Genomic DNA, 22637 nt, shown 5'->3' with positions numbered 1-22637 from the left:
CCAGGAGAACATACGCGGAAATTCCAGGAGCCGTTAGACCCTCAACATACCCAATACTCAATAGAATAAATCATTTATCGTTCTTTAATACCTCTCAATGGCTTTGTGCGCGCCAGTTTTCAAACCGCTATATCTCCGTATCCATTGAGAATTGGACACATGTTTATATTAACTTTTTTATTCAGAATAATCGATACTATAACCTCCCTAAATCCTCCTGAATTACACTGTATACATAGCCAGGTGCAAAAAAAAAAAAAAAAAAGAAAAACAGTCCATCCCTTGCATCATGTAGTCATTGTAATACAAATAGTAATACTAACAATACATCTGATATATTGAAAAATGGGAAAATTTAGAAAAAAATGCCAAAACTACAAGAAACAAAAAAGATTATGACTGGTGTAAATTTTGATTCCGCTTGGTATGGAGATGGTTAAATTTAGGTAATAATTTTTCTTTTTTTTTTTTTATTTATTTGTGCTACACAAATCCAGTGAAATAGATTTTTATTGATATATAGTTCAATTACAATTGTAATAATTAATAATTAAAAATATTTTGTGACACTATTTTAAAATGGTTACATTCCATATGTGAACCAGTTACACCACTAGTATTTTTAATAATCCCTTTCGATTAACTCTGAGTAAAAGCTTAGAAGTACAAATAGAATACAAAGAGCCAAAAGAGCATTGAAAAAGGTGACACTTTATTGAGCGTTCATTTATATAAATTAGATGAATTCAAATCATTCTGCGGACTACGGCTTGCCTAAAGTGCAATTCATTAGTCGAGCAGAAACAGAATTGTAGTAGAGGGTGCAGAAAACAGCATTATTATTATAACTGAGTTCAGCAACTTTGAATTCAGGATTGATTGCAACCTGAAAAAATAAAGTGCAAAGTTAGTTATATAAAATAATAATAATAATAATAATAATATAAAAAAATAAACATCGCGAAAGTTGTTTCAACAGACCTACCTTTCTCTAAGTCGAAGTGACGGTTAAGGCAGATAGTTATGTAACCTGGTGTCACTCAGAAGAACTAACGCTACCACTGGACGTAAGTTAAACAAGTCCACCTCCATAAATGGATGATATCGATGAGAAATAATAATTATACTGCACCGAGTGCGGCACAGGATAAATTCATTCACTTAGACAGAGGGTTAGGTCCGAAAGTCGGTGATGGTCTCTCGAAGAAGACAATGGAGCAAGTGGCGCAGTTCCCCGTATGGCTACTACAAAAGAAGGGCAAGACCATCCAGCCCAACCAAATGGAAATGCTTCCTACGCAACTGCGCTAGTGACCATCAGGAAGGAAGAAAGAAAACGCCAACACATGAAGTGGAGCATCGAAATGAATACAAACATCATGCGAGCATACTACGAAATAACCAAGCTAGAGACCATGACAATGTACAGGTCAAGACTCCATACCAAGTGGTTGGAACGATTCCCGGATATTCAGGTCACCAAACAGCTATTGGGGACCAGACAAGGACCATAAAAGACCGTCACGAAAAACCTGATAGCTCCTGCAATCTTGGAAAAATCAAGCAGGACGTGAGCGATCAACTACAAAACACAAAGAATATGCACAACACGGCACCAGAGGAAGAAGAGCAAGAAGAAATACAACCCAGAGCAGCTGAAGTGGAAAGAGACAAAGTTATGATATCCAGAATAGAAGACGAATGGAAGAACACACTTACAATTTTCGAAGGAATGGATCCCACAAAGACCCACAGAAGCGGAGAGCAGCAGAAGAACCGAAAAAAGAAGGAATCGCCAGCTTGGGAAAGAAGACTGCAGCAGAAGACACAAGAATTAACAGTCAAGAAAGATCAATTGACTCAGTAACAACGGGGTAACAGGACTAAGAAATTGATTGGAGAAGTGAAGAGCATCCTCAAGAGAGACACCGTCCGCTTACATGTTAATTCGATTACTTTCATTACATGTTAATTAGAAATTAACTGGTAATGAAAATTTTTGTAGTTTGCCAAAGTGTAACAGTTATGGATACCATTGAAAGAATTAAAGAAAGTTTTACTGCAAATTTAACGAAAGTAATAGAAACAAAATGCAGTAACAAAGGTTTTATAACGAAAGAAAAATATATACAGCTGATAAATGACATTTTTGCACTAAAATCAAGCGCTATGATATACAGTAATTAAAGTAGGTGATTGTAATAAATTGATTTACCCTGTTCAAGAAAATAACCAAAGCATAAAATATTGTCTGCACTGAGGAAATTTTTGATACAATACGTAATATTCATATAGCTATTGGCCATGGGGGAAGAAAAAGAGTATAAAAATATAACCGCTGAGTCTGTAATGGTATATTTAAACTTATGTGAGCTTTGTCAGAAGAAAAGTAAAGTTCCTAAAAAAAGCTTAGTGGTTAAGCCAATGGTGTTTAACGAAATGAATAGTAGGTGGTAGGTGTCAGGTAGACCTGATTGACATGCAAAGTCAGCAAGACAAGGGATACAAATTTATTCTTGTATATCAAGACCACCTAACAAAATTTGTACAATTGCGTCCCTTAAAAAGCAAACGTACTGAAGAAGTTGCTTATGTTTTATTGGATATATTTACTATTTTTGGAACTCCTTCTAGCCTTCAAAGCGATAACGGTCGCGAATTCGTGAATAAAGTTATCGAAGAATTATTTTCTTCTTGGGAAGAACTAAAAATCGTACATGGTAATCCTCGGCACAGACAGAGTCAAGGTTCTATCGAGCGTGCAAACCAGGACATAGAGAATATATTGAGTACGTGGCTAGAAACTAATGAAACACGCAACTGGAGTGAAGGATTACGATTTGTTCAATTAATAAAAAATAGAGCATATCACCAAGAAATTAAATAAAGTCCCTATGAAGCTATGTTTAGTTCTCCCATTAAAATTGGCCTCAAAACCTCATGGCTTCCCAAAGAAGTTGTTGTTAATTTAAAAGAAGAGGAAGAACTAGAAAACATAATGAAGCAATTTGAAAATGATCATATGATAGAGGAGGAATCAAATATTTATGATTCTGGAGAGATTGCAGGAAACACTAGCATAAAGAGTATTGAAATTGAAAATATAATGGAGAACGTTGAAGAGAATATGGAGAATGTTGAAGAGAATATGGAGAAAGTCGAGGAGAATATGGAAACGTTGAGGAAAATATGGAGAACGTTGAAGAGAATATGGAGAACGTTGAGGAGAATATGGAGGACTTTGAGGAAAATATGGAGAACGTTGAGGAGAATAAGGAGTATATTAAAGAGAACAACGAGGACTTTGATAATATTGTTGCGAATAGGAAAGCACAAATATATAGAAAACGTAAAATAATAAAAAAAAAATCTTAAACCAGAAATTTTCTCTCCCCCGCGAATTGATGAACAGCGCCGTCTACTGACTTACGGTGACGTTTCCGGTTATGGGTTCCTATGCGATTCACATTCCTTTAGATGTTACCTACCTCCCCTAAACGTTTGTACCAATATTTTTGAGACACCCTATATATATATATATATATATATATATATATATATATATATATATATATATATATATATATAAAATATTATAAAATATTAAGGATATTAAGGATAAGGATCAATCAAATAATAATACTATCAGGGACTTAAGAAAACGCAAAAAAAAAAAAAAAAAAAAAAAATTATTATCGCTTTTTACCGACAATCTAGATGACTTCAACTGGGGCCAACCATCCAGACTAAAGGCAAAAAACGACAAGAGGTTCTCTGTTTCTGTAATGATCAATATATGCTAAGTAATTTAAATCTAAACCAAATTAAAATCAGTTAGGCCAAATATAAATGAAATGTAAATAAATAAAATGTAAATTAATTTTAGAATTATTAGAATCAAATGTAAGAAATATAAGTAAAATATAAATAAATATAAGTAAAATATAATATAAGAGCAACAACAACAATAATAATAATAATAATAATAATAATAATAATAATAATAATAATAAGATAATCCCGAAGTTTCTCACTCAAGGAATCACATATCAGAAGCCTAAATACGAAGATACAAGAAACCCGGCGAAATATAGGTCAATTACCTACCTCCCAATAATGTACAAGATCCTGACCAACTGCATAACCAGGAAGATATCAGACCACTTGGAGAGCCAGAACATAATGGTCGAACAGCAGAAAGGATGCAAGCGGCTGAGCAAAGGATGCAAGGAGCAATTAACCATGGATTGACGCTGTTATGGAGCAAGCCTACAAGAAGCGCCGCAACATATACACAGCCTACATCGATTACTGCAGGGCCTTCGACTCCGTGCCTCATAGCTGGCTAATAGAAGCGCTGAACATCTACAAAGTCAATCCGATAGTGACAAACTTCCTAGGACAAACGATGGCGAAATGGAATACCACCATTAAAGTCGGAAACGTCAAAACCAGGCTAATCCCCATCACGATAGGAATCTTTCAGGGAGATGTCCTGAGCCCATTCTGGTTCTGTCTAGCACTTAACCCGCTTTCCACCATGCTCAACGGTAGTAAGTACGGATATAACCTCAAAGAAGGAAGGAAGAACCTACGCTTGATGTCATTCATGTACATCAAGTGTAGAGCTTGATGTAATGGATGACATCAAGCTCTACGCGGGAACTGAGAAGCACCTCCGGCAACTACTCCAGATCACCGAAGAATTTAGCAATGATATTAGGATGGAATTTGGTCTACACAAATGCAAGACCCACGGATTGCACTAGGGAAAATTAGTCAACCGAAACTACCAGCTGCAGACTGGTAAAGAAATCGAAGCCATGGAAGAGGGAGAGGTCTGCAAATACTTGGGGATGATGCAGGCTCAGCAGTTATAGCACAAGGAAATTAAGGCCTGCCTGACAGAAAAATACCATCAGAGACTCAGAAGCCTGCTGAACGCAAAGCTGAACGGAGGAAACACAGTTAAAACCATAAACACCTATGCAGTCCCAGTGCTAACATACTCCTTCGGAGTCATAGATTGGACTAACACCGAGCTGGAGGATATCATGAGAAATACAAGGACAATGATGACCAAGAGCCGCCAATACCACCCGAAATCTGCTGTGCAGAGACTGACAATTGCTAGGAAAGCTGTCTGACAGACTTCATTGAGCAACAGAGGACAACGATAGCTAACCTGAAGGATTACTTCCAGAAACATACAGCAGCAATCTACCAGGCTGTAAGGAAGATAGACAAGCGGTATATCCCACTCAACCTAAGCGAGGAGTCCCCCCAACCAGGAGGTACAAACGAAGCTAGAAAGATGGGCAGAGGAGACACTCCATGGCAGACACTACAATGATCCCCATCAAGATCACATAGATAAAATTGCTTCTAATGCATGGCTCACGAGCGGGATGTTCTTCCTCGAGACTGAAGGATTCATGCTCGCCATCCAAGACCAGGTAATCAACAGCAGAAACTATAGAAAATACATCGCCAAGGAGCCCGGATTGTTTGATGACACATGTTGACGATGTCACCTGGCCTGAGAAACGATCGAACACATCACTGCGGGATGCAAGGTGATGCTCGGACTGAGTACACTCATAGACACGACCAGGTAGCCAGGATAATATATCAGCAGCTAGCAAGGAAATACCAGTTGAATGAAGTATATACGGATCCTAGGCAGTACTAGCGACCCTAACCCACAATCTATACTGGGACCGCGCCATAATAACGGATAGGACAATCCCGCACAACAGACCGGACATAACCCTTGTGGACAAGAAGGAAAAGGCTACCTATCTGATTGATATAGCGGTACCCAACACTGGCAACCTTCAGAAAACGCATGGGGAAAAAATCAGGAAGTACACGAACCTAAGACAGGAGATCAAAAAGGTGTGGCATATGCAACAAGTAACGACCATCCCGATCATCGTGTCAACCACAGGTATGGTGCCAAAGACCCTACATAACAACCTAGCAGCAATAGGTCTCCCAGCAAATACCTACAAGGAACTCCAGAAAGTCGCAATCCTAAACACCTGTAGTATAGTCAGAGAGTTCCTCGACCAACAGTAACACCAGACATAACAACAACCACCCTGTGTACTTGGTAGCAATACCACTCACGAGGTGGAACCCCCAATCAAGGAGAAATAATAATAATAATAACAATAACAACAACAGCAACAATGCAATACAATTTATTCATAAATTGTGTTGTTTACTAAATAATAATAATAAGTGAAAAAAAGAGCGATAAATTTCCTGGCGTCATTGAAGGGATTCGAATTGAGGTCTCTTTTATCGTTGTATGTGATTATATAAAATGTTCTATCCGCGAAGGTGCTTCAAAACACGAGGATACAAAATGTAAGAGGCATATGAATTTAAATGTAAGTAGCATACCAATTTACTGGAGTTTGAATTGAAATGTAAGGAGCATATGAATTTATTTTGCTGGAACCTGATTTTCAATCGCTTTTAACTCTTCTGACCTGTGGCCGTCCTGGAGTATGAACAGGAACTTTTTTAAATTTTATTTTCAAATTTATACGTAAGTAAATTATTAAACATAGGTTTCGGTGAATGCAGCTGGGTAAGGCCCGGGTTAATTCTTATGGCAACTGTTGCATTTTTTGCGCGGTAACTCAGTGTTGCAGTTATAAATTTAATTTATTTTTATATATAAATATATAATTTCCGTAGTAATTTCAGGGCAGGAGCAGTAGTGCATAGCACACGCTTCTTGATTAGACCGGGGGTTCGAGCCCTTACCCACCAAATACGGAGGATGCGGCAGGTCACTGAATGACCACCGCTTATTCCAGCCCGGATAAAGGGTGAGGATTGGCGTCAGGAAGGGCATCCGGCCGTAAAAATTGCATGCCAAAAAAACAATAAAAACGCTGACCCTATATAATAATGGGAAAAAGGCGAGGATAAAAAAAAATAATAATAATTTATGTAATTATAAATAATATATAAATAATAATATAAATTTTATACAGGGTGTTTTAAAAGTGATGGTCAATAATTTCAAGGTGAACTGTACAGACTGCAATATGCAAAAAAAAAGCCTAGTAAACTAGTCCACAAGTGAATCGTTTTCGACATATTGCACATTTCTAGTTGGGATCCACCACTGACTTGTCTGTTTAGTTCAGGTTATGTTCATTCTCTTCCTTTCCCCTCTCTCAATGCTCTGAGACGTAGCAGGCGTGCTAGTACTTGTCAAAGGATAGTCAACATGGAAAGCGGTTACAGCAACAAAGAGTATACGGACATGCATTTCATGTACGGTAAAGCCAACGGCAGTACACTCGAGGCTGCACGTTTGTATCAAGAAGCATTTGCCCGCCGAAGGCAGCCCAACAGGCGCACATTTATCATGGTACATAAATTTCTGTTTATACTCCGTGGCTACCAAACGGTCAAAGGAATTCGCATGATAGATTGAATACAAGAAACAGCACCGTATTCAGTAATCACGGGCTTGAACACCGGTCACTCAAGGCACGTGTACTTAGGCACCCGCGCGCCTGACCACTAAGTTAATGATGAATGTACCATGATGAATGTGAGGCTACGGCGGCCTCACATTTATCATGGTACATTACCGCCTTAGAGAACACGGGCGCTTCGCACATGGAGTACGAGCAGGTAGGCCCAGAAGCACAACACCCGATGTTGAGGAAAGGGGGTTAAAAAGAAAAAAAACCTATTATTTTTAGGCCATAATTAAATTCATCTGCCGTGCTGTGTGTCTTATGTCTTAATTGCGTGTGTTCTGTGGTCGATTTGTCTGTTGTTAGAGAGAATATTGTGCATAATGTATAGTGTGTTCGTGTCTAACGCCACCAGGGGTTTCGCGTTGCTTTCATTGTTGGTGTAACAGTTCACTGTAAAGGCCAGAGATTTAAAAGTGTATGGATTTTGTAAGTGTACTGTTGTGTATCATTGTTCTTCTGGCCATTTAGCCGCTAGACCCCAGCTGGGGCCCAACGATGTCCACACTATGCCTTGTGGAGGCAGACAAGGTACCCAGTAATTTTAAAATTTCACTCTGGCAGGGCCTGCCACCTAATTTCCTGAGATTTCAGTGGCTAGGACCTTAAAAAATAATAATAAAATAAAATAAATAAATAAAATAATAAAAAATAAATAAAATAATAAAAATAAATAAATAAATAAAAATTGTGCCAAAAAACGCTGGAAAAGTAAAGCCGAAAGAGGTTCATATTAATGCGGTTTAATTTTGGACGTTATTGAATTTTGACATTGTGTGTGGTGTACACTGACAGTTTAGGCTGAGGAGACTGAAGACTGGGGGGAAAAGACAGAAGTATGGGGACGATAGAGAAGGCGACCCAAAAAAGTCAGTGGGTCAGGCCCAGGCCTCACCAGGAGAAGAAGGTCGAGGAAGAGGAGGGGAGGAGACAGAAACCCATATCCTCCCCCGGTAAGTCTGCGCGATAGCACAGTTGTATCGTCACCGTCCTCCCTACACCGGGTGGAAAAGGCCTGGGTTCGAATCCCGTCGATGACGCGAGGAACTTTAATGGGCTTTTTTCACTCCGTGGCTGAGTTAGTCGGTCTCAGGCGTAGATAGCAAGGTTTTTCTCCCCAGAAATTGGGTTTTTTTTTGTCCAGCAAAACAGGCAAACCGACCATAGAGCATACGCAATTTACAGACACAAATACGGGTTAATGTATTTAGTTACAGGCAACCCTAAAATAATAATAATAATATATTTTTTTTAATCCTCCGCCGGTACGCGGAGATGGGAGAAATCCTAGGAGCCGCTAGACCCTCAACATACCAAATCCTTCCCCAGCCTAGGGAAGGGGATTTATAGGGAACTAGGTCAGGCACCTAGTTCGAATCACCAGATGGCACTTGATGGGGTTTGAGTGTGTCAGTTTCCTTATCTTCTGCTGTGCATTAATGGAACTTCTCTCTCAGTCGAGGCTCTAGTCAGTGACGCAAAGCGTTGTGAGTTGTGTGTGGTATCGTCACGTTTGAAAACTGTACAGTTTTCAAGTTTGTGTTCATGGAAGCGCCCTACGTCGGGTGAACAATTCTTAAGCAAAGTGCGTGAAGGCAATGTAGTGTTTGGCGTTATCAAGGACATGCTGTTCCCGGTATTTTGTAAGATAGTGGATTTTGGTGAAGAGAGTACATCTTAAGTCCTCATAGAGCTCACAGTCATACATTAAGTGGCTTCAGCTTTCCCGGGAACCACAGTGGCATAGGGGGTCATCAATAATGCCTAGTACTTGTAATTTCCCTTTTATGGGCCCATGGCCAGTAAAGAAGAACGTGGCATCCAGGTCGACCAACTCCTCTAAAGGAGAGATTACGAAAAGGTTCATTTCCGGATAAACCCTCGTAGTGTCGGGAATGAACCTTTTCGTAATCTCTCCTTTAGAGGAGTTGGTCGACCTGGATTGCCAGGTTTGTTGTAGGTAGTGGGCTAGGCGTTTTTTCTCTGTTTTAGCTGTGTTAGCTGGGTCTGTTGTGTAATCAATGATTGATACTGCTTTGCCCTTAGAGAGGTGATACAGCAACCCGCATCTGACGACCTCAAGGTCCAGGGACAGCACACCGGCCAGCACCTAAATGGCGTGGGTGCTGACCGTGCACACTGCCCTGGTGATGGTCAGTAGCATTGCTCGTTTTATTGTTTCAAGCTTTCTGTAGTTGACTGCTGTTATGGCCTTCGTGTACCAGATTCCTGCTGCGTATGTGATTATTGGTACTAAGATGGCTCTGTAGTATATGGAAAGAGTTCGTTTCTTTAATCCCCAGTCGCTGCGAGAGACTTCGTTTACTACTGAGATGTAGTTACGGATCTTTTTACGTAGATACGTCAGAAGAGGGATAAAGGATAGGTTCTTGTCCAGGTTTATGCTTAGATACTTCATTTCGGTGGCAAGCTTGACAGTTCTGCCCTATAATTTTAGTTCTGGAGGTCTTCGGATATCCAGCGTTCCTTTAAGAAGTATGGAGCAGGTTTTTTCCGGAGAGGTTGTGCTCATTAGCCCAGTTCTTAGGGTAGTAAGTGCTCTATTTCCTATATTTTCAAGCTGTGCTCTGTTATCTGCTTCTAGGATGAGGACCAGGTCATCTGCATACGCCTGAGTGTTGACATTTGCTAGGTTGGTAGAGAGGAATTCGTCTAGGACGATGATCCAGAAGAGGGGAACCAGCACAGACCCCTGTGGGCAGCCCCTGTAAGTCGGTCGGATGATCTGGTTGTATGGTGTTCTGACAGTTATGCTGCGGTTCGAGAGATAGCTGTGGATGCAAAGATATAGGCTTTGGGGCAGGTTTGTGGCTCGAAGTCTACTCAGGACGCTTGACCACCAGAGTGAGTCAAACGCCCCAGCGAAATCAATTGAGATTGCAACGAAATGTTTCTTGGTAGAGCTTTTGGTGGTTGTGACGATGTTATTCAGGGCGTTCACAACTGACAGTCCCTTCCTAAAGCCATACTGGTTTTGTGACTGGAGGTTGGCGTTGACATAATGAGTTGTTATTCTGCTATGTAGGAGATGTTCAAAAAGTTTGCTAAGGCAGGAGAGAAGAGCAATTGGGCGGTAGGAGTCTGGTCTATCTGGTGGCTTGTTTGGATTTTTTAGGATCAAGCGTACACTTGCTACTTTCCATGCACTTGGGAAATATCCTACTTGGAGAGAGAAGTTGAAGAGGTCCAAGATAGGGTGTGGGGTATATTCAATTAGTTTCTTAACAATTTCTGGCTCGAGTTTGTCCAGACCAGGTGACTTACGTGTCCTACGTGTCTTATCAGTCTTGCTGCTGATAAGTTAAATTCCTCCAAAGTAAATGGTTGTTTCCGTGCTATAGTCATCATTTTCTCTGCATAGCAAGAGCTGCTGTGGGGGTGTTACCATTGCTGGTTGCTTAAAGATTACACCAAGAATATTATTTATCGAGCTGGTCCAGGTGTTTGTCATACTTCCCGTTGGTATTATGGTTGATGGGATAACTTCTTGGAAGTTTGTTGGTGGTAACCTTATATACCACCCCCCCAGGGGTTTTGATTTCCAACTGAGGTGACAAGATCTTCCCATGATTTTTGTTTTCTTTTTCTAATTAGAGCAATGTACTCATTTCGGATGTTCCTGTATTATTGTCTTAATTCTTCAACCTCAGTGGCAGGCCAAGATCTCCTGGCACGCTGGAAGATTTTCCTCCTCTGGTTCACCTCCCGGCGAAGATTCTGTAACTCTGCAGACCACCAGAGGACAGCGCCTGGTCTAGGTTTTTTGTTTTTTTTTTGGTAGTTGTTGGCGCATAGGCTTCTGTGGCCATAATGCACCTCCCAAGGTTTTTTGCAGTACTTTGATCCAAGCCTTAGGCGGGAATCGAACCCGCGTCATTTGGGTTGCCAGGCAGGCACTTTACCCACCCGGCTAGTCCTGCCGGCCTCCTGGTCTAGGATTTTTCTTCTTCATTGCTGTGTCACACGCACTGGTAATGAGGTTTGTGACAGTTTGCTGATATAGGTTAGGGTCATTTAGCCTAGGATCATCTGATGGTAACTGGTGGAAGAGGTCGCACAGTGTCTTTTGAAAGAGGGCCCAGTCTGCCTTATCGATCGCATATCTCTGTCATCAATCGTTGGATGGGAATGCGGGCAATGGAGCGCTTCATTTCAAAGGTAATGGCCCGGTGATCCAAGCCTCCTGGACCACCCAGTTCTGGAGGCAGCCTGCCATTGATCTGGTTGCAAGGGTTACATCTATGGAAGTCTCTCACAGGGTGCTGGAGAATGTGGGAAGGTTGTGGGGCAGGTTGAGCACTGTAAGAGTGGAATTAACCAAGAATTCTTCCAGACGATGTCCATTACCTGTTCGCTGTCGGTCTTCAGTGTTGCTACGCCAAAGCCTTGAATGGCAATTGACATCTGCACTAATTAGTAGTCTCGCCGTCCGCAGTTCCGCCTGAGCTGTTTCCAAGTAACTAATGGCTGGCAATACATCTTCTCCGGGTCTGCAATATAGAGAAATGACATAAAAATCCCCAAAGGGGATCAAGAGCTACGCACACGCCGCCTTGGTCGAGCAGAGATGTGCGACCTTCATTACTGTGATCTCGGGATTCCGAACAGCCATCGCTGCCCACGTATCTCTCCTTCCTTTTGGATTATTTTGTAGGAGAGCGGATATCCTCTCACTTTTTTATTGTTTGTATATGGCTCTTGTAATAGAATTACGTCTGTATTAGTTTCATGGGCCTCAATCCGAATTTGGTCTACCATCGCATGAGCCCTCTGTTTATTGATTTGAATAAACTTGATTTCTCTAGTATTAAAACGTTTATGCAGAGTACCCATAGTCAGTTCTTGTTTGGTAAATACTCTTTTGTTTTAAGTAGACAGGGCATTTACAGGCCATATGGAGTGGTTATGATCCACGTTAGAGAGAATAGAACAAAATCCAGGAATTTCGACAAGGAGGGTTGCTCTGCAAGAGCATGTACTGAGTCATAGCAATGTGTGGCGAAGTTTACATCGCCAATTACTGTACCCCTACCACATCCAGTGTGTACAAGGTCTCAGCAATACAGACTACCCTCCCAGAGTGAACTTCTGCCAGTGGATGCAACAACAGTGTGTCCTGAACTCCAATTTTTAAACAACATTTTGTTCACTGACGAAGCTAGGTTTATTCGTGATGGCATTTTTAATTTTCATAACTGTCACGTTTGATCCGACGAAAATCCTAATGCAATTCACGAGTTACGACATCAGCAACCTTTCTTGTTGAATATCTGGGCAGAACTACTAGGAGACCGTCTAATTGGACCATACTTTCTGCCAAACAGGCTAACAGGAGAGCTGTGCCTTCAGTTGCTGCAGAATGTTCTTCCAGACCTCCTTGATGATGATAATGTTCCACTTCAGCAAAGCCAGAACTTGTGGTTTATGCATGATAGGACACTGGCACATTTGGCTCGGGTTGTGACTCGGTATTTAACTAGAAGGTATGGTCAACGGTGAATAGGTAGAGATGGGCCTGTAATGTGCCCTCCCAGATCACCAGAATTAAATCATATGGATTTTTGTATCTGGGGTCATGTAAAAAGCTTGGTGTACCTTCTGACATTAACAGAGTTGAGGAATTGCAGCGTCTGGTTGAAGGACCCTTTTAGCAAATCAGAAATAACCCAGGAATGCCTGAGAGGATTCGCAACTCAATGCAGAGAAGACTAAAAAGCTGTGTACGGATGCAAGGACAGCATTTTAAACAACTTTTGTAACACGTAACATCTATAAAATCCTTTGGTGTCGAAACCAAAAATTAAAAATGTATTATCTTATGTTTAATAAAACCACCCATAGCAAAGGAATCACAGCTGTTTGCTAAACTAGTTCTCCCATAGTCAGTGCCGCATCTTAACAGAATATGTGCATTATCTCGAAAACGGTTCATTTGCAGCCCGATGTTCACTGGAACCTTTTTGCTTATTTTAGTTTGTACTTTTCACCTTTAAATTGTTGGCCCTCATTTTTGAAATACCCTGTATAATAACACTATTAATTCATAACACACATATGCACTGCATTATCAATACCTGCAGGTAAATAACCTTTATTTACTGTAAAACACATGATTTGAAGCCTTTGATAAAATATATTCCCTGTGGAACACTCTCCAGCAGTTTTTATTAAATATCCTCCAATATTTCCTTCAATCGACCTCCAAAACTGGGCCCAGATCAGTTTTTTTTTTTTTTTTCCTTGGGTGGAATCTCCTCAGACTCTTCCGATGATCGAATTCATCCAGAATTCTCTTCAGGGTTGAGGTTAGTGCTCTGTGCTGACCAGTCCAACTTTTAGATGCTCATATCCTCAAATCAGTCCATCACAACGTAAGTAGCATGACATGAAGCGTTGTCTTGCTGATACAAGTATCAGTCTCCCTGACATGATGTCACAATGTAATTAAGGCTTTACTGTCCGGAACGTCTAGACGAACTTCAGACTGTTGTCTGAAGTCCAACAGTTTGGTCCTAGGTCAAACTATAAAAAATAGCCCCAGACTATCAAACTTCCTCTGCCAAACCTCATTGCCTGGACGATACAGTCCGGCAGGTATTTTCTCAGGGTCTTTGCCACAACCAGGCGACCAACACGCTATCAGCCCATGTACCGTGACTAGTAACTCCAAAGCACAGCTTTCCATTAGTCTACAGTCAAAGAAACGGTCGGTCATACACCAAGCTAGACGACATTTAGCATTAGTAGGGGTGCTTAGTGGCTTCTGGACCGCTGCACATCCGTAGTGACCTATATCCTACGCAATGTACTGATACAGGCATATATCACAATCTCACTGAGGGCCTGTCTCACCGAGGTACTGCGAAAAAGGCGAGACCTGCATTCCGAGCAGACGATTTTTGCAGGATTCTCCTGTCACGTTCCGTCACTTTGGAGAATTTCCGGTTTCAAATATAGTTTGCTGCCATTTAGAGACCATCTTCAATCATCGAGGTAGGCTAGGGATCTTCACTGACGTTGAAATATCACGTATAGGCGGCTTGCTTATGTGGCACCCAATTATCGTTCCACACTGGAAGTCTGCTAACTATGCCAATCGTGGCGTCCTGCATTCACAATTGTACTATTGTCTTGAAGACAATAGTACGATTACGAGAATATTTATGTAAATATTCTCGTAATATTTATTCTCCAGAATATATATTCTCGTAAATATTCGAAATATTCACTTACGAGAATATTTACAGTTGTGCCTGACACGAGGTGCTTGGGTAGGTTGTGATCAATTATCAACGGAAGGGTCAATATATAAATGGTAGAGCAGTGTATATAAAAGTTTTATGTTATAACTGTTTTCAATAATAAATAATAATAATGTAATTGCTATTCGCTTGTTTTACTATTTATCTAATTCATCACAGTTTTGAATGTGTTGGATGTATTACATTCAAAATGCGTGATAAAGAAAGGGGAGAGGGCAAAATCATTTTGTCTTCCCCGGAACATAAACGCAAAAATAACTCAATGTGGGCTGCTTTTCACAATTTCGTAATTATGTAGTTTAACTTTGTTTCCATTATTCCCTTATTAAGACAAGCTCTCTGAGACTTATTAACTCGAAGGCAGTCTCTGGAGGTTATTTAAATGTTTAACTAAATTTTTCGATCTTATTTTCTCTCTCTCTCTCTCTCTCTCCCACCGGCCTTAATTATTTTTTCTTTTATATTTTATCTCACTTACCTTAAATATATAAATTCCAGGCACCAAATCCGTTATGTCAATCCACTGACAATCGATGTTATGCAAATAAGTGTCGCTGCAACCAACTGAAATACCTTGATCACCATAATTAGCACATGCATATTTCTTCTCAACCTCGGGATAACAGTGACTATCTTCAAGACAGAAACTTGCTTTATGGCCTTCGGCTACTTTTTTACCTTGAAAGTCAGTTATATCGAAATGTGCAAAAACTTCCATGCTGTGATAATGGCTGAAATAAATATATAATAAATATATATTAGTACGAATTTTGTGCGAATAATTCCAATTCACAAAGGGAGGGGGAATCAAACCATGATATCAGTAACTACAGACCCGTTAGTTTAACAAATTCGCTTCCAGCAAATAGAGTGAAATCGCTGTTTAAAGAAGTAACAGACCGTTTTAGCATTAGCATTAGCAAGGGCACATGATGCAAGAAAGCAAGCTTATATAGCATCAGCCAAAAAAAAAAAAAAAAAAAAACCCCTTATTTCACCTATCCCCTCGCTCCAAATGTTTGTCATGTTCTGCCTTGAATCTATTTAAGCTATCAACTTCTACAATGACAGATGGAAGTTTGTTTGTTCCAGCAATTAACCACCCGCTGGCTAAAGGCAAACTTCCACACATCTATCCTACAACCGTTTTTCCTCAATTTGAATTTATGACATCTCGGGTGATTATTCTGAGCAAGAGGAAGAATCCCATCAGCACTGAGCATCTCAAACGATTCAGGGCTTTATACACCTCAATCAGATCGCCTCGCAGGTGCCTAGTCTCCAGACATTGTAATTTTGCAAAACTTAAGCCTTTCTTCGAAAGAGCAACCCTTTGTTCTGTTCACTAATCTTGTTGCCCTTCTCTGTACTCGCTCCAACAGCTCTACATCCTTCTTAAAATGAGGCCTCCAGAGCTGTATACAGTACTCAAGGTGTGGCCTGACCATTGCCTTATACAAGGGGATAATCACCTCCTTATCCCTGCTAGAAAAATTCCTCTATATCATTGACAAGACACCATGATCTACTCTTGCAGACCGTCAGCACTGCTCAGAAAACTTTATATCTGCCTGCACAATTACCCCCAGGTCCTTTTCATTCTCTACCACTGTCAGTGTGGTACCACAGAGTTGATACGTTACTCTGGGATTACTGCTTCCCATATGTAGTACTTTACATTTGTCAGTGTTCAACTTCATTTGACACCTCTCAGGCCATCTGCTCAACTTTTCTAGATCCTGTTGCAGCAGCGTACTGTCATTAGTGTCATTAACAACCCTGCCAACCTTCGTATCGTCTGAAAACTTGGACATTAAGCCTGATACACCATCATCAATATTATTTATAAATACAGAAAACAACAATGGACCCAACACCGAACCCTGAGGGACTCCACTAATAACATTAGTCCACGAAGAGCAGTTTCCATTGATTACCACTCTCTGTCTTCTTCCACTCAGCCATCCCTTTATCCATAGCAGCAATTTTCCTCCAATGCCACACTGCTCCAATTTGTGCAGCAGTCTTCCATGTGCAACAGTATCAAAGACTTTTCTAAGATACAAATATATGATATCAAAGTTATTCTTTGCATACAGTTACTTTGTGACTACATCATAGTATCCAATCAAATTAATCACACAAGACTTCCCCTTAACAAACCCATGCTGTGTCCGAGCTATAACTGAAGTCTTGTCTAGATGATCCTGCAATGCTTCTTTAACCAGTGCCTCCATTAATTTCCCTGGAACATAAGTTAAACTAACAGGTCTGTAATTACTTGTGTTGCCCTTTGATCCTCCTTTGTGGATTGGGGTCACGTTTGCACAGCTCCAGCCCATGATGGGTACCCCCCCCTGTGTCCAGGGAAGTTTTGACAGGAATGCAAGTATACTGCAGTCACAGCATGGGTATGAGAAGAAGTGATCTTGTCTGACCCAATCTGATTGGATACTATGATGCAGTAACAAAGGAACTAGATGCAAAAAAAAAAAAAAAATTGATATCAGGAAACATTTTGATACTGTTGCCCATAAAAGACTGCTGCACAAATTGGAGCAGTGTGGTGTTAAGGGCAAGTTACAGCTATGGATAAAGGGCTAGTTGAATGGGAGAGGACAGAGACTAGTTATTAATCGACGTTTCTCTTCTTGGACTGATGTCATTAGTAGAGTTCCCCAGGGTTAATGCTAGGCCTATTGTTGTTTTCTTTATTTATTAATCAAGATATATCATGCTTATTTTCTAAGTTTGCAGATAATATAAAGATTTTCAGGGTGGTTAAAAACGGTAATCAGTGTGAGTTAATTCAACAAGATCTAGGAAAATTGGATCAATAGCCTGAGAAATGGTAGTGGAAGTTTAATATGACGAATGTGCATATGGGTAGCAGTAGTTCGAGATTAAATAAATCTTTATTTGCCCTACCAAATATAAATACGGTGATACATTGATAAGAGACAAATTCAACCTCACGGCAGTAAATTCCAGGGGATTGACATAATAAAACATAAAAGAATAGTTAAAATATATCATGAATCGATTAATACGACATTTCTGTCTAGAGTCCTTGCAGTTGTTATATAAACTGTTCAGTATAACTACACAGCTGCTGAAATACTCTATATACATGATATACACTCTTTTCACGTATTTGTGGCTTTCACAAATGAGTACGTATAATTGTTCATATAGACACACATAACTGCTAAGCAACACTAGCCAGAGCGAACTACACCGCGGTTTGTTTCCTATAGTTTGGATCTTCTATGAGCCTTTCAAGGTCAATTCCAATATGAGTTAAGCACTGAATTGACTCCAACGCCCTGCCTGCTATAAACCTATCGGCCATCTTCAGTCTGTTGGCTTTCATCCTCAGGGATTTCGTACCTCTTAAAGTGTATGGGGAGATGTGCCACTCACAAAGCTGCCAGAAGCATGGTGATGATATCATGCCAGTCAACATCTTTATTGTAGTTACCAGGCAATGATGTCTGGTAAATGCTGCAGTTTCAGTTGTTCAGCAAGCTGGTGGTCCTTAACTGATGGGGTAGATGGTGTTAATTGTTGGTCCACTTCAGCAGCCAGAATTCAGTAGCATATATTCTCTTAATGAGGGTAGGGATGGCTGATGCCCACAGTTCGGCGCCATACAATATGGACGAATACACTGTGGTTCTTAAATATCGTGTGGTCGTTGTAGTTTGTTTCACATGTAAGAGGTGCTGTTTGGTTGCCCGACGCAAGTAGTTCATTTTCTTTACAATCAGGTCAATATGCAACGCGAACGTAAGTTTCGTATTAAATATTACTCCAAGATCTCTATGCGCCTCGACAACTGGAATAGGTATGCATTAGTTTTGGTTGCAAGAGCGTAGGCGATTTTTTCAGAGAGTACACCATCAAATCCATAGTCAAGTGCATTCAGCATTCCTGCAATTGTCAGCGGAATAACTCCCAGTGAAAGTTTCCAGACTGTCTCAATTGTGCAGCAGTTTTATGTGAAGTGGAATAAATTTAAATCGTGATTGCAGGACACATGTGTGGAAGTTTATACTCAGCCAATTGGTAGTTAATTGTTGGAACAAACTTCCATCTGTTGTTGTTATAGAAGAGGGTAATTTGAATAAATCCAAGGCAGAACTAGACAAGCTATTGGAAGAAATGGGAAGGTGATGTGGATGTTTTTTTTTTAATTTAGCTGATGCTTTATACGCTTGCTTTCTCACATCATTTTCCTCATGCCAATATTAAAGTAGTTCATACTATGCCAGAACTGAAAATAAACATAGTAAATTAGCAATCCTCATCAATCTACTTGCCCTTCTCTGAACCCTTTCTGGAATTTCAATTTCTTTCCTCAATAATGGCCTTAAGACCTGAACACAATGTTCAAAATGCGGTTTCACTTATCTTCTTATACAAAGGAACAAATCCGTTTTCCTACTTGCGAAGCTCCTGTATATATGTCCTGTATTTAGACAGTATGAATCAGAGCTGTTCTCAATATGTTCTACGTTGATAATCATATTAGTAAAATAATAAAAGGTAAACTCCTCTTATTATTTTACCTGTATTTACAATGTAAATGCGCGGAAAATTTCATGTCTGATTGAATCGTAACCCCTAAGTCTTTTTATTCCTGGACCACTTTTAAGTTCTCTCCCTCCATCTTTAAGTAATTCCTAGATTTCTGTTCCATGGGTGCAGAACCTTATATTCAGAAGCATTAAACTTCAGTGGACTAAAAGGTTAAAAGTAGCCATAGGCAGAGGTGAAGGTGATTCTTCCACAACTTCTATTAGAATACGTAGCGACCTGGAGCGAGGGGTGCTGGGGATTTCAGGGACTGATGGCAGTCATCGTGAAACAGGTGGGTATATGGGATGTGTTAGGGGGAGCTAATAATAAGGATAGGTACATGCATACTTCCATGTATACCAATGCTAGAAGTATAGTAAATAAATTTGATGAACTTGAAGTGTTGGTCAAGACATCAAAGGTGGATATTGTTGGGACAGCAGAGACGTGATGTCACACAGATATAAGGAATGCAGAACTGGAATTTGGGGAGTACAATGTGTACGAAAAGGATAGACAGCATAGGAAGGTAGAAGGTGTTATTCTGTTAATTAAGAAAAACATAAAATCAAAAGAAGTGCATCCAGTTGATACAGATGCACTGTTGAGATGCACTGCACTGTTGAGTCAGTTTGGTGTGACATAAGCACTGCGAAAGCAAAAATAAGAGTAGGAGTGTGTTATAGGCCTAATGACTCCAATGAGTACAATGAACAATTGTACAGAGAAATAGAGTGGTCTAGTAAATCAAAATGTCTTATAATGGGGGATGTTAACTTCCTAGATATTGACTGGAACTTGTGGTTGGTCACTCACACACTAGTAAGAGTTTTTCTGCAGCAGCACGTTCGAGAGGCAACCAGAGAGGGTAATACTCTAGATCTCGTTATCAGTAGTGATCATTCGTGTATTAAATATTTTCAGATAAAGGAACCACTAGGTGGCAGTGATCACAGTGTACTGATGTTGGGATTTACTTAAAGATATAATTGCCATCAGGGGTAAAGGAAAGGGTTTTTGCTTCCGTAAAGGTGAGTACAGTGGTCTCAGACAGTTTTTAAATTCTGTACAGTGGGATCAACTGACGATGTTACCAACAGTAAATTCCAAGTGGGAAGCATTCAGAGAATTAATCGTGGATACTACTAAAAGTTTCACACCTATAAAGAAATATTGTTCAAGATTTAGGCCTAAATGGTTATCAAATGAACTAATGAGACTCGTGACAGAGAAGAAAAATGCATGGGATGCATATAAATTATCAAGCGACTCAGAAGCCTATGGCAGATATAAGCTAGTCTGTAATCAGGTCACAAAGCAGGTTAGCCAGGCGAAGGCAGATTACGAGAAATCTTTGCAAAAGATGCTAATAAAAACAGCAAGGATTTCTTTACTTATATAAACTCTAAAAGGAAGGAGATGAATCTGATTGGTCCAGTTGACATCGATGGTTCGACTGTTGATGATCCTGCTCAGATAGCAAACAAACTGAATGAGTATTTTGCATCTACATTCACACATGAGGAATTATTAAGGTTTGAAAATGTCAAATTGTAGCAGGGTGCTTAATGATTTTGTAATAACTGAGAGCAAAGTGGAGAAGAAATTGTTGAAGTTAAACATAAGAAAGGCACCTAGGGTGGATGGGATCTATCCAGTTATATTGAAGGAGGTGACAAAGCAACTAGGCAAACCCTTAGCCATAATTATGAGAGCATATCCTTGGACTCAGGGGAGGTCCCCACGGACTGGAGATGAGAAAATGTATCCCCAATTCACAAAGGGGGATCGAAGGGTGACACGAGTAATTACAGACCAGTTAGTTTAACTTCTGTTCCGGGTAAAATAATGGAGTCACTGGTTAAAGATGCATTGCAGGATCATCTAGACAAGACTGCAGCAATAATTCAGAAACAGAATGGGTTTGTCAAGGGAAAGTCTTGTCTGACAAATTTGATAGGATATTATGATGTGGTTACAAAGGAACTGGATGCAAAAATAATTTTAATATCATATATTTGGATTTCAGGAAAGCTTTTGACACTGTTGCGCATGAAAGACTACTATACAAATTGGAGCAGAATGGTATTAAGGCTAAGTTGCTACAATGGATAAAAGGATGGTTGAGTGGGAGCAGACAGAGGGTGGTAATTAATGGGTGTTGCTCTTCGTGGACTAATGTTATTAGTGGAGTCCCACAGGGTTCAGTGTTGGGTCCTCTGTTGTTTTGTATATTTATCAATGATATTGATGAAGGTATATCAGGCTTAGTGTCGACGTTTGCAGATGATACAAAGGTTAGCAGGGTTGTTAATGACAGTAATGGCAGTGTGCTACTGCAACAGGATCTAGAAAATTTGGGCAGATGGGCTAAGAAGTGGCAACTGAAGTTTAATCTTGACAAATGCAAAGTACTGCATATGGATAGAAGTAAACCCCAGAGAAACGTACCGACTGTGTAGTACTACACTTAAGGTGGTAGAAAATGAAAAAGACCTGGGAGTAATTGTGCAGTCAGATATGAAGTTTTCTGAGCAATGCAGACAGGCTGCCAGGGCAGGTTATGGGATTTTGTCAATGATATATAGGAATTTTGCTAGCAGGGAAAATATATAAGGCAATTGTCAGTCCACGCCTTGAGTACTGCGTACAGGTCTGGAGGCCTGAATTTAAGAAGGATGTAGATTTGCTTGAGCGTGTACAGAGAAGGGCATCAAGATTCGTGAGGGGGATGAAGGGATCCTCTTACCAAGAGAGGCTTAAGTTCTGTAAATTGCAGTGGCTGGTGACTAGGCACCTGTGCGGTGATCTGATTGAGGTGTATATGGCCTCGAATGGGTTCAGCACGCTGAATTCTGATGGGATCTTTCCACTTGTTCAGATTACGAACCTAAGGGGACATAAATTCAAATTAAGAAAACACAGATGTAGAATAGATGTGCGGAAATTTGCCTTTAGCCAGCGGGTGGTTAATTGCTGGAACAAACTTCTATCTGTCGCTGTAGAAATTGATAGGTTAAATAAATTTAAGGAGGAACTGGACAGGCATTTGGAGGGAATGGTGTGATGTTTTTTTTTTTTTTTTTTTTTGGCTGATGCTGCATAAGTTCATACACTTTCTTTCTTGCATTATATGCCAGTTCTACTACTACTACATTTTCGGACCATTTATGGAACTGGTCTAAGATATTTTAATAAAATATCAGTACAATTTTCACTCTCTCAAATCAGTACAAGACAATCTCGAATCCAAGGGTGACTT

General features: G+C 40.1%; 1 protein-coding gene across 2 annotated transcripts in view; it reads right to left on the bottom strand.

The window, feature by feature from the left end:
- Nucleotides 1-725: 725 nt before the first annotated feature.
- The window catches only part of Loxl2 (Lysyl oxidase-like 2), a 152247-nt gene continuing 130335 nt past the window's right edge, over nt 726-22637 (bottom strand). For both annotated transcript variants that reach the window (XM_090385564.1, XM_090385563.1), the window contains exons 7-8: nt 15273-15525; nt 726-886 (exon numbers count right to left, since the gene is read on the bottom strand). In XM_090385564.1, the coding sequence (XP_090241690.1) occupies nt 764-886; nt 15273-15525 (376 nt within the window). In that variant the 3' untranslated portion in view covers nt 726-763. The remainder of the gene's footprint in view (nt 887-15272; nt 15526-22637) is intronic.

This window comes from Mastigoproctus giganteus, chromosome 11 (genome assembly GCF_048544385.1).
Source record: "Mastigoproctus giganteus isolate SK-2022 chromosome 11, ASM4854438v1, whole genome shotgun sequence".
NCBI lineage: Eukaryota > Metazoa > Arthropoda > Arachnida > Uropygi > Thelyphonidae > Mastigoproctus > Mastigoproctus giganteus.
This window is presented reverse-complemented; position numbering and strand designations above follow the sequence as displayed.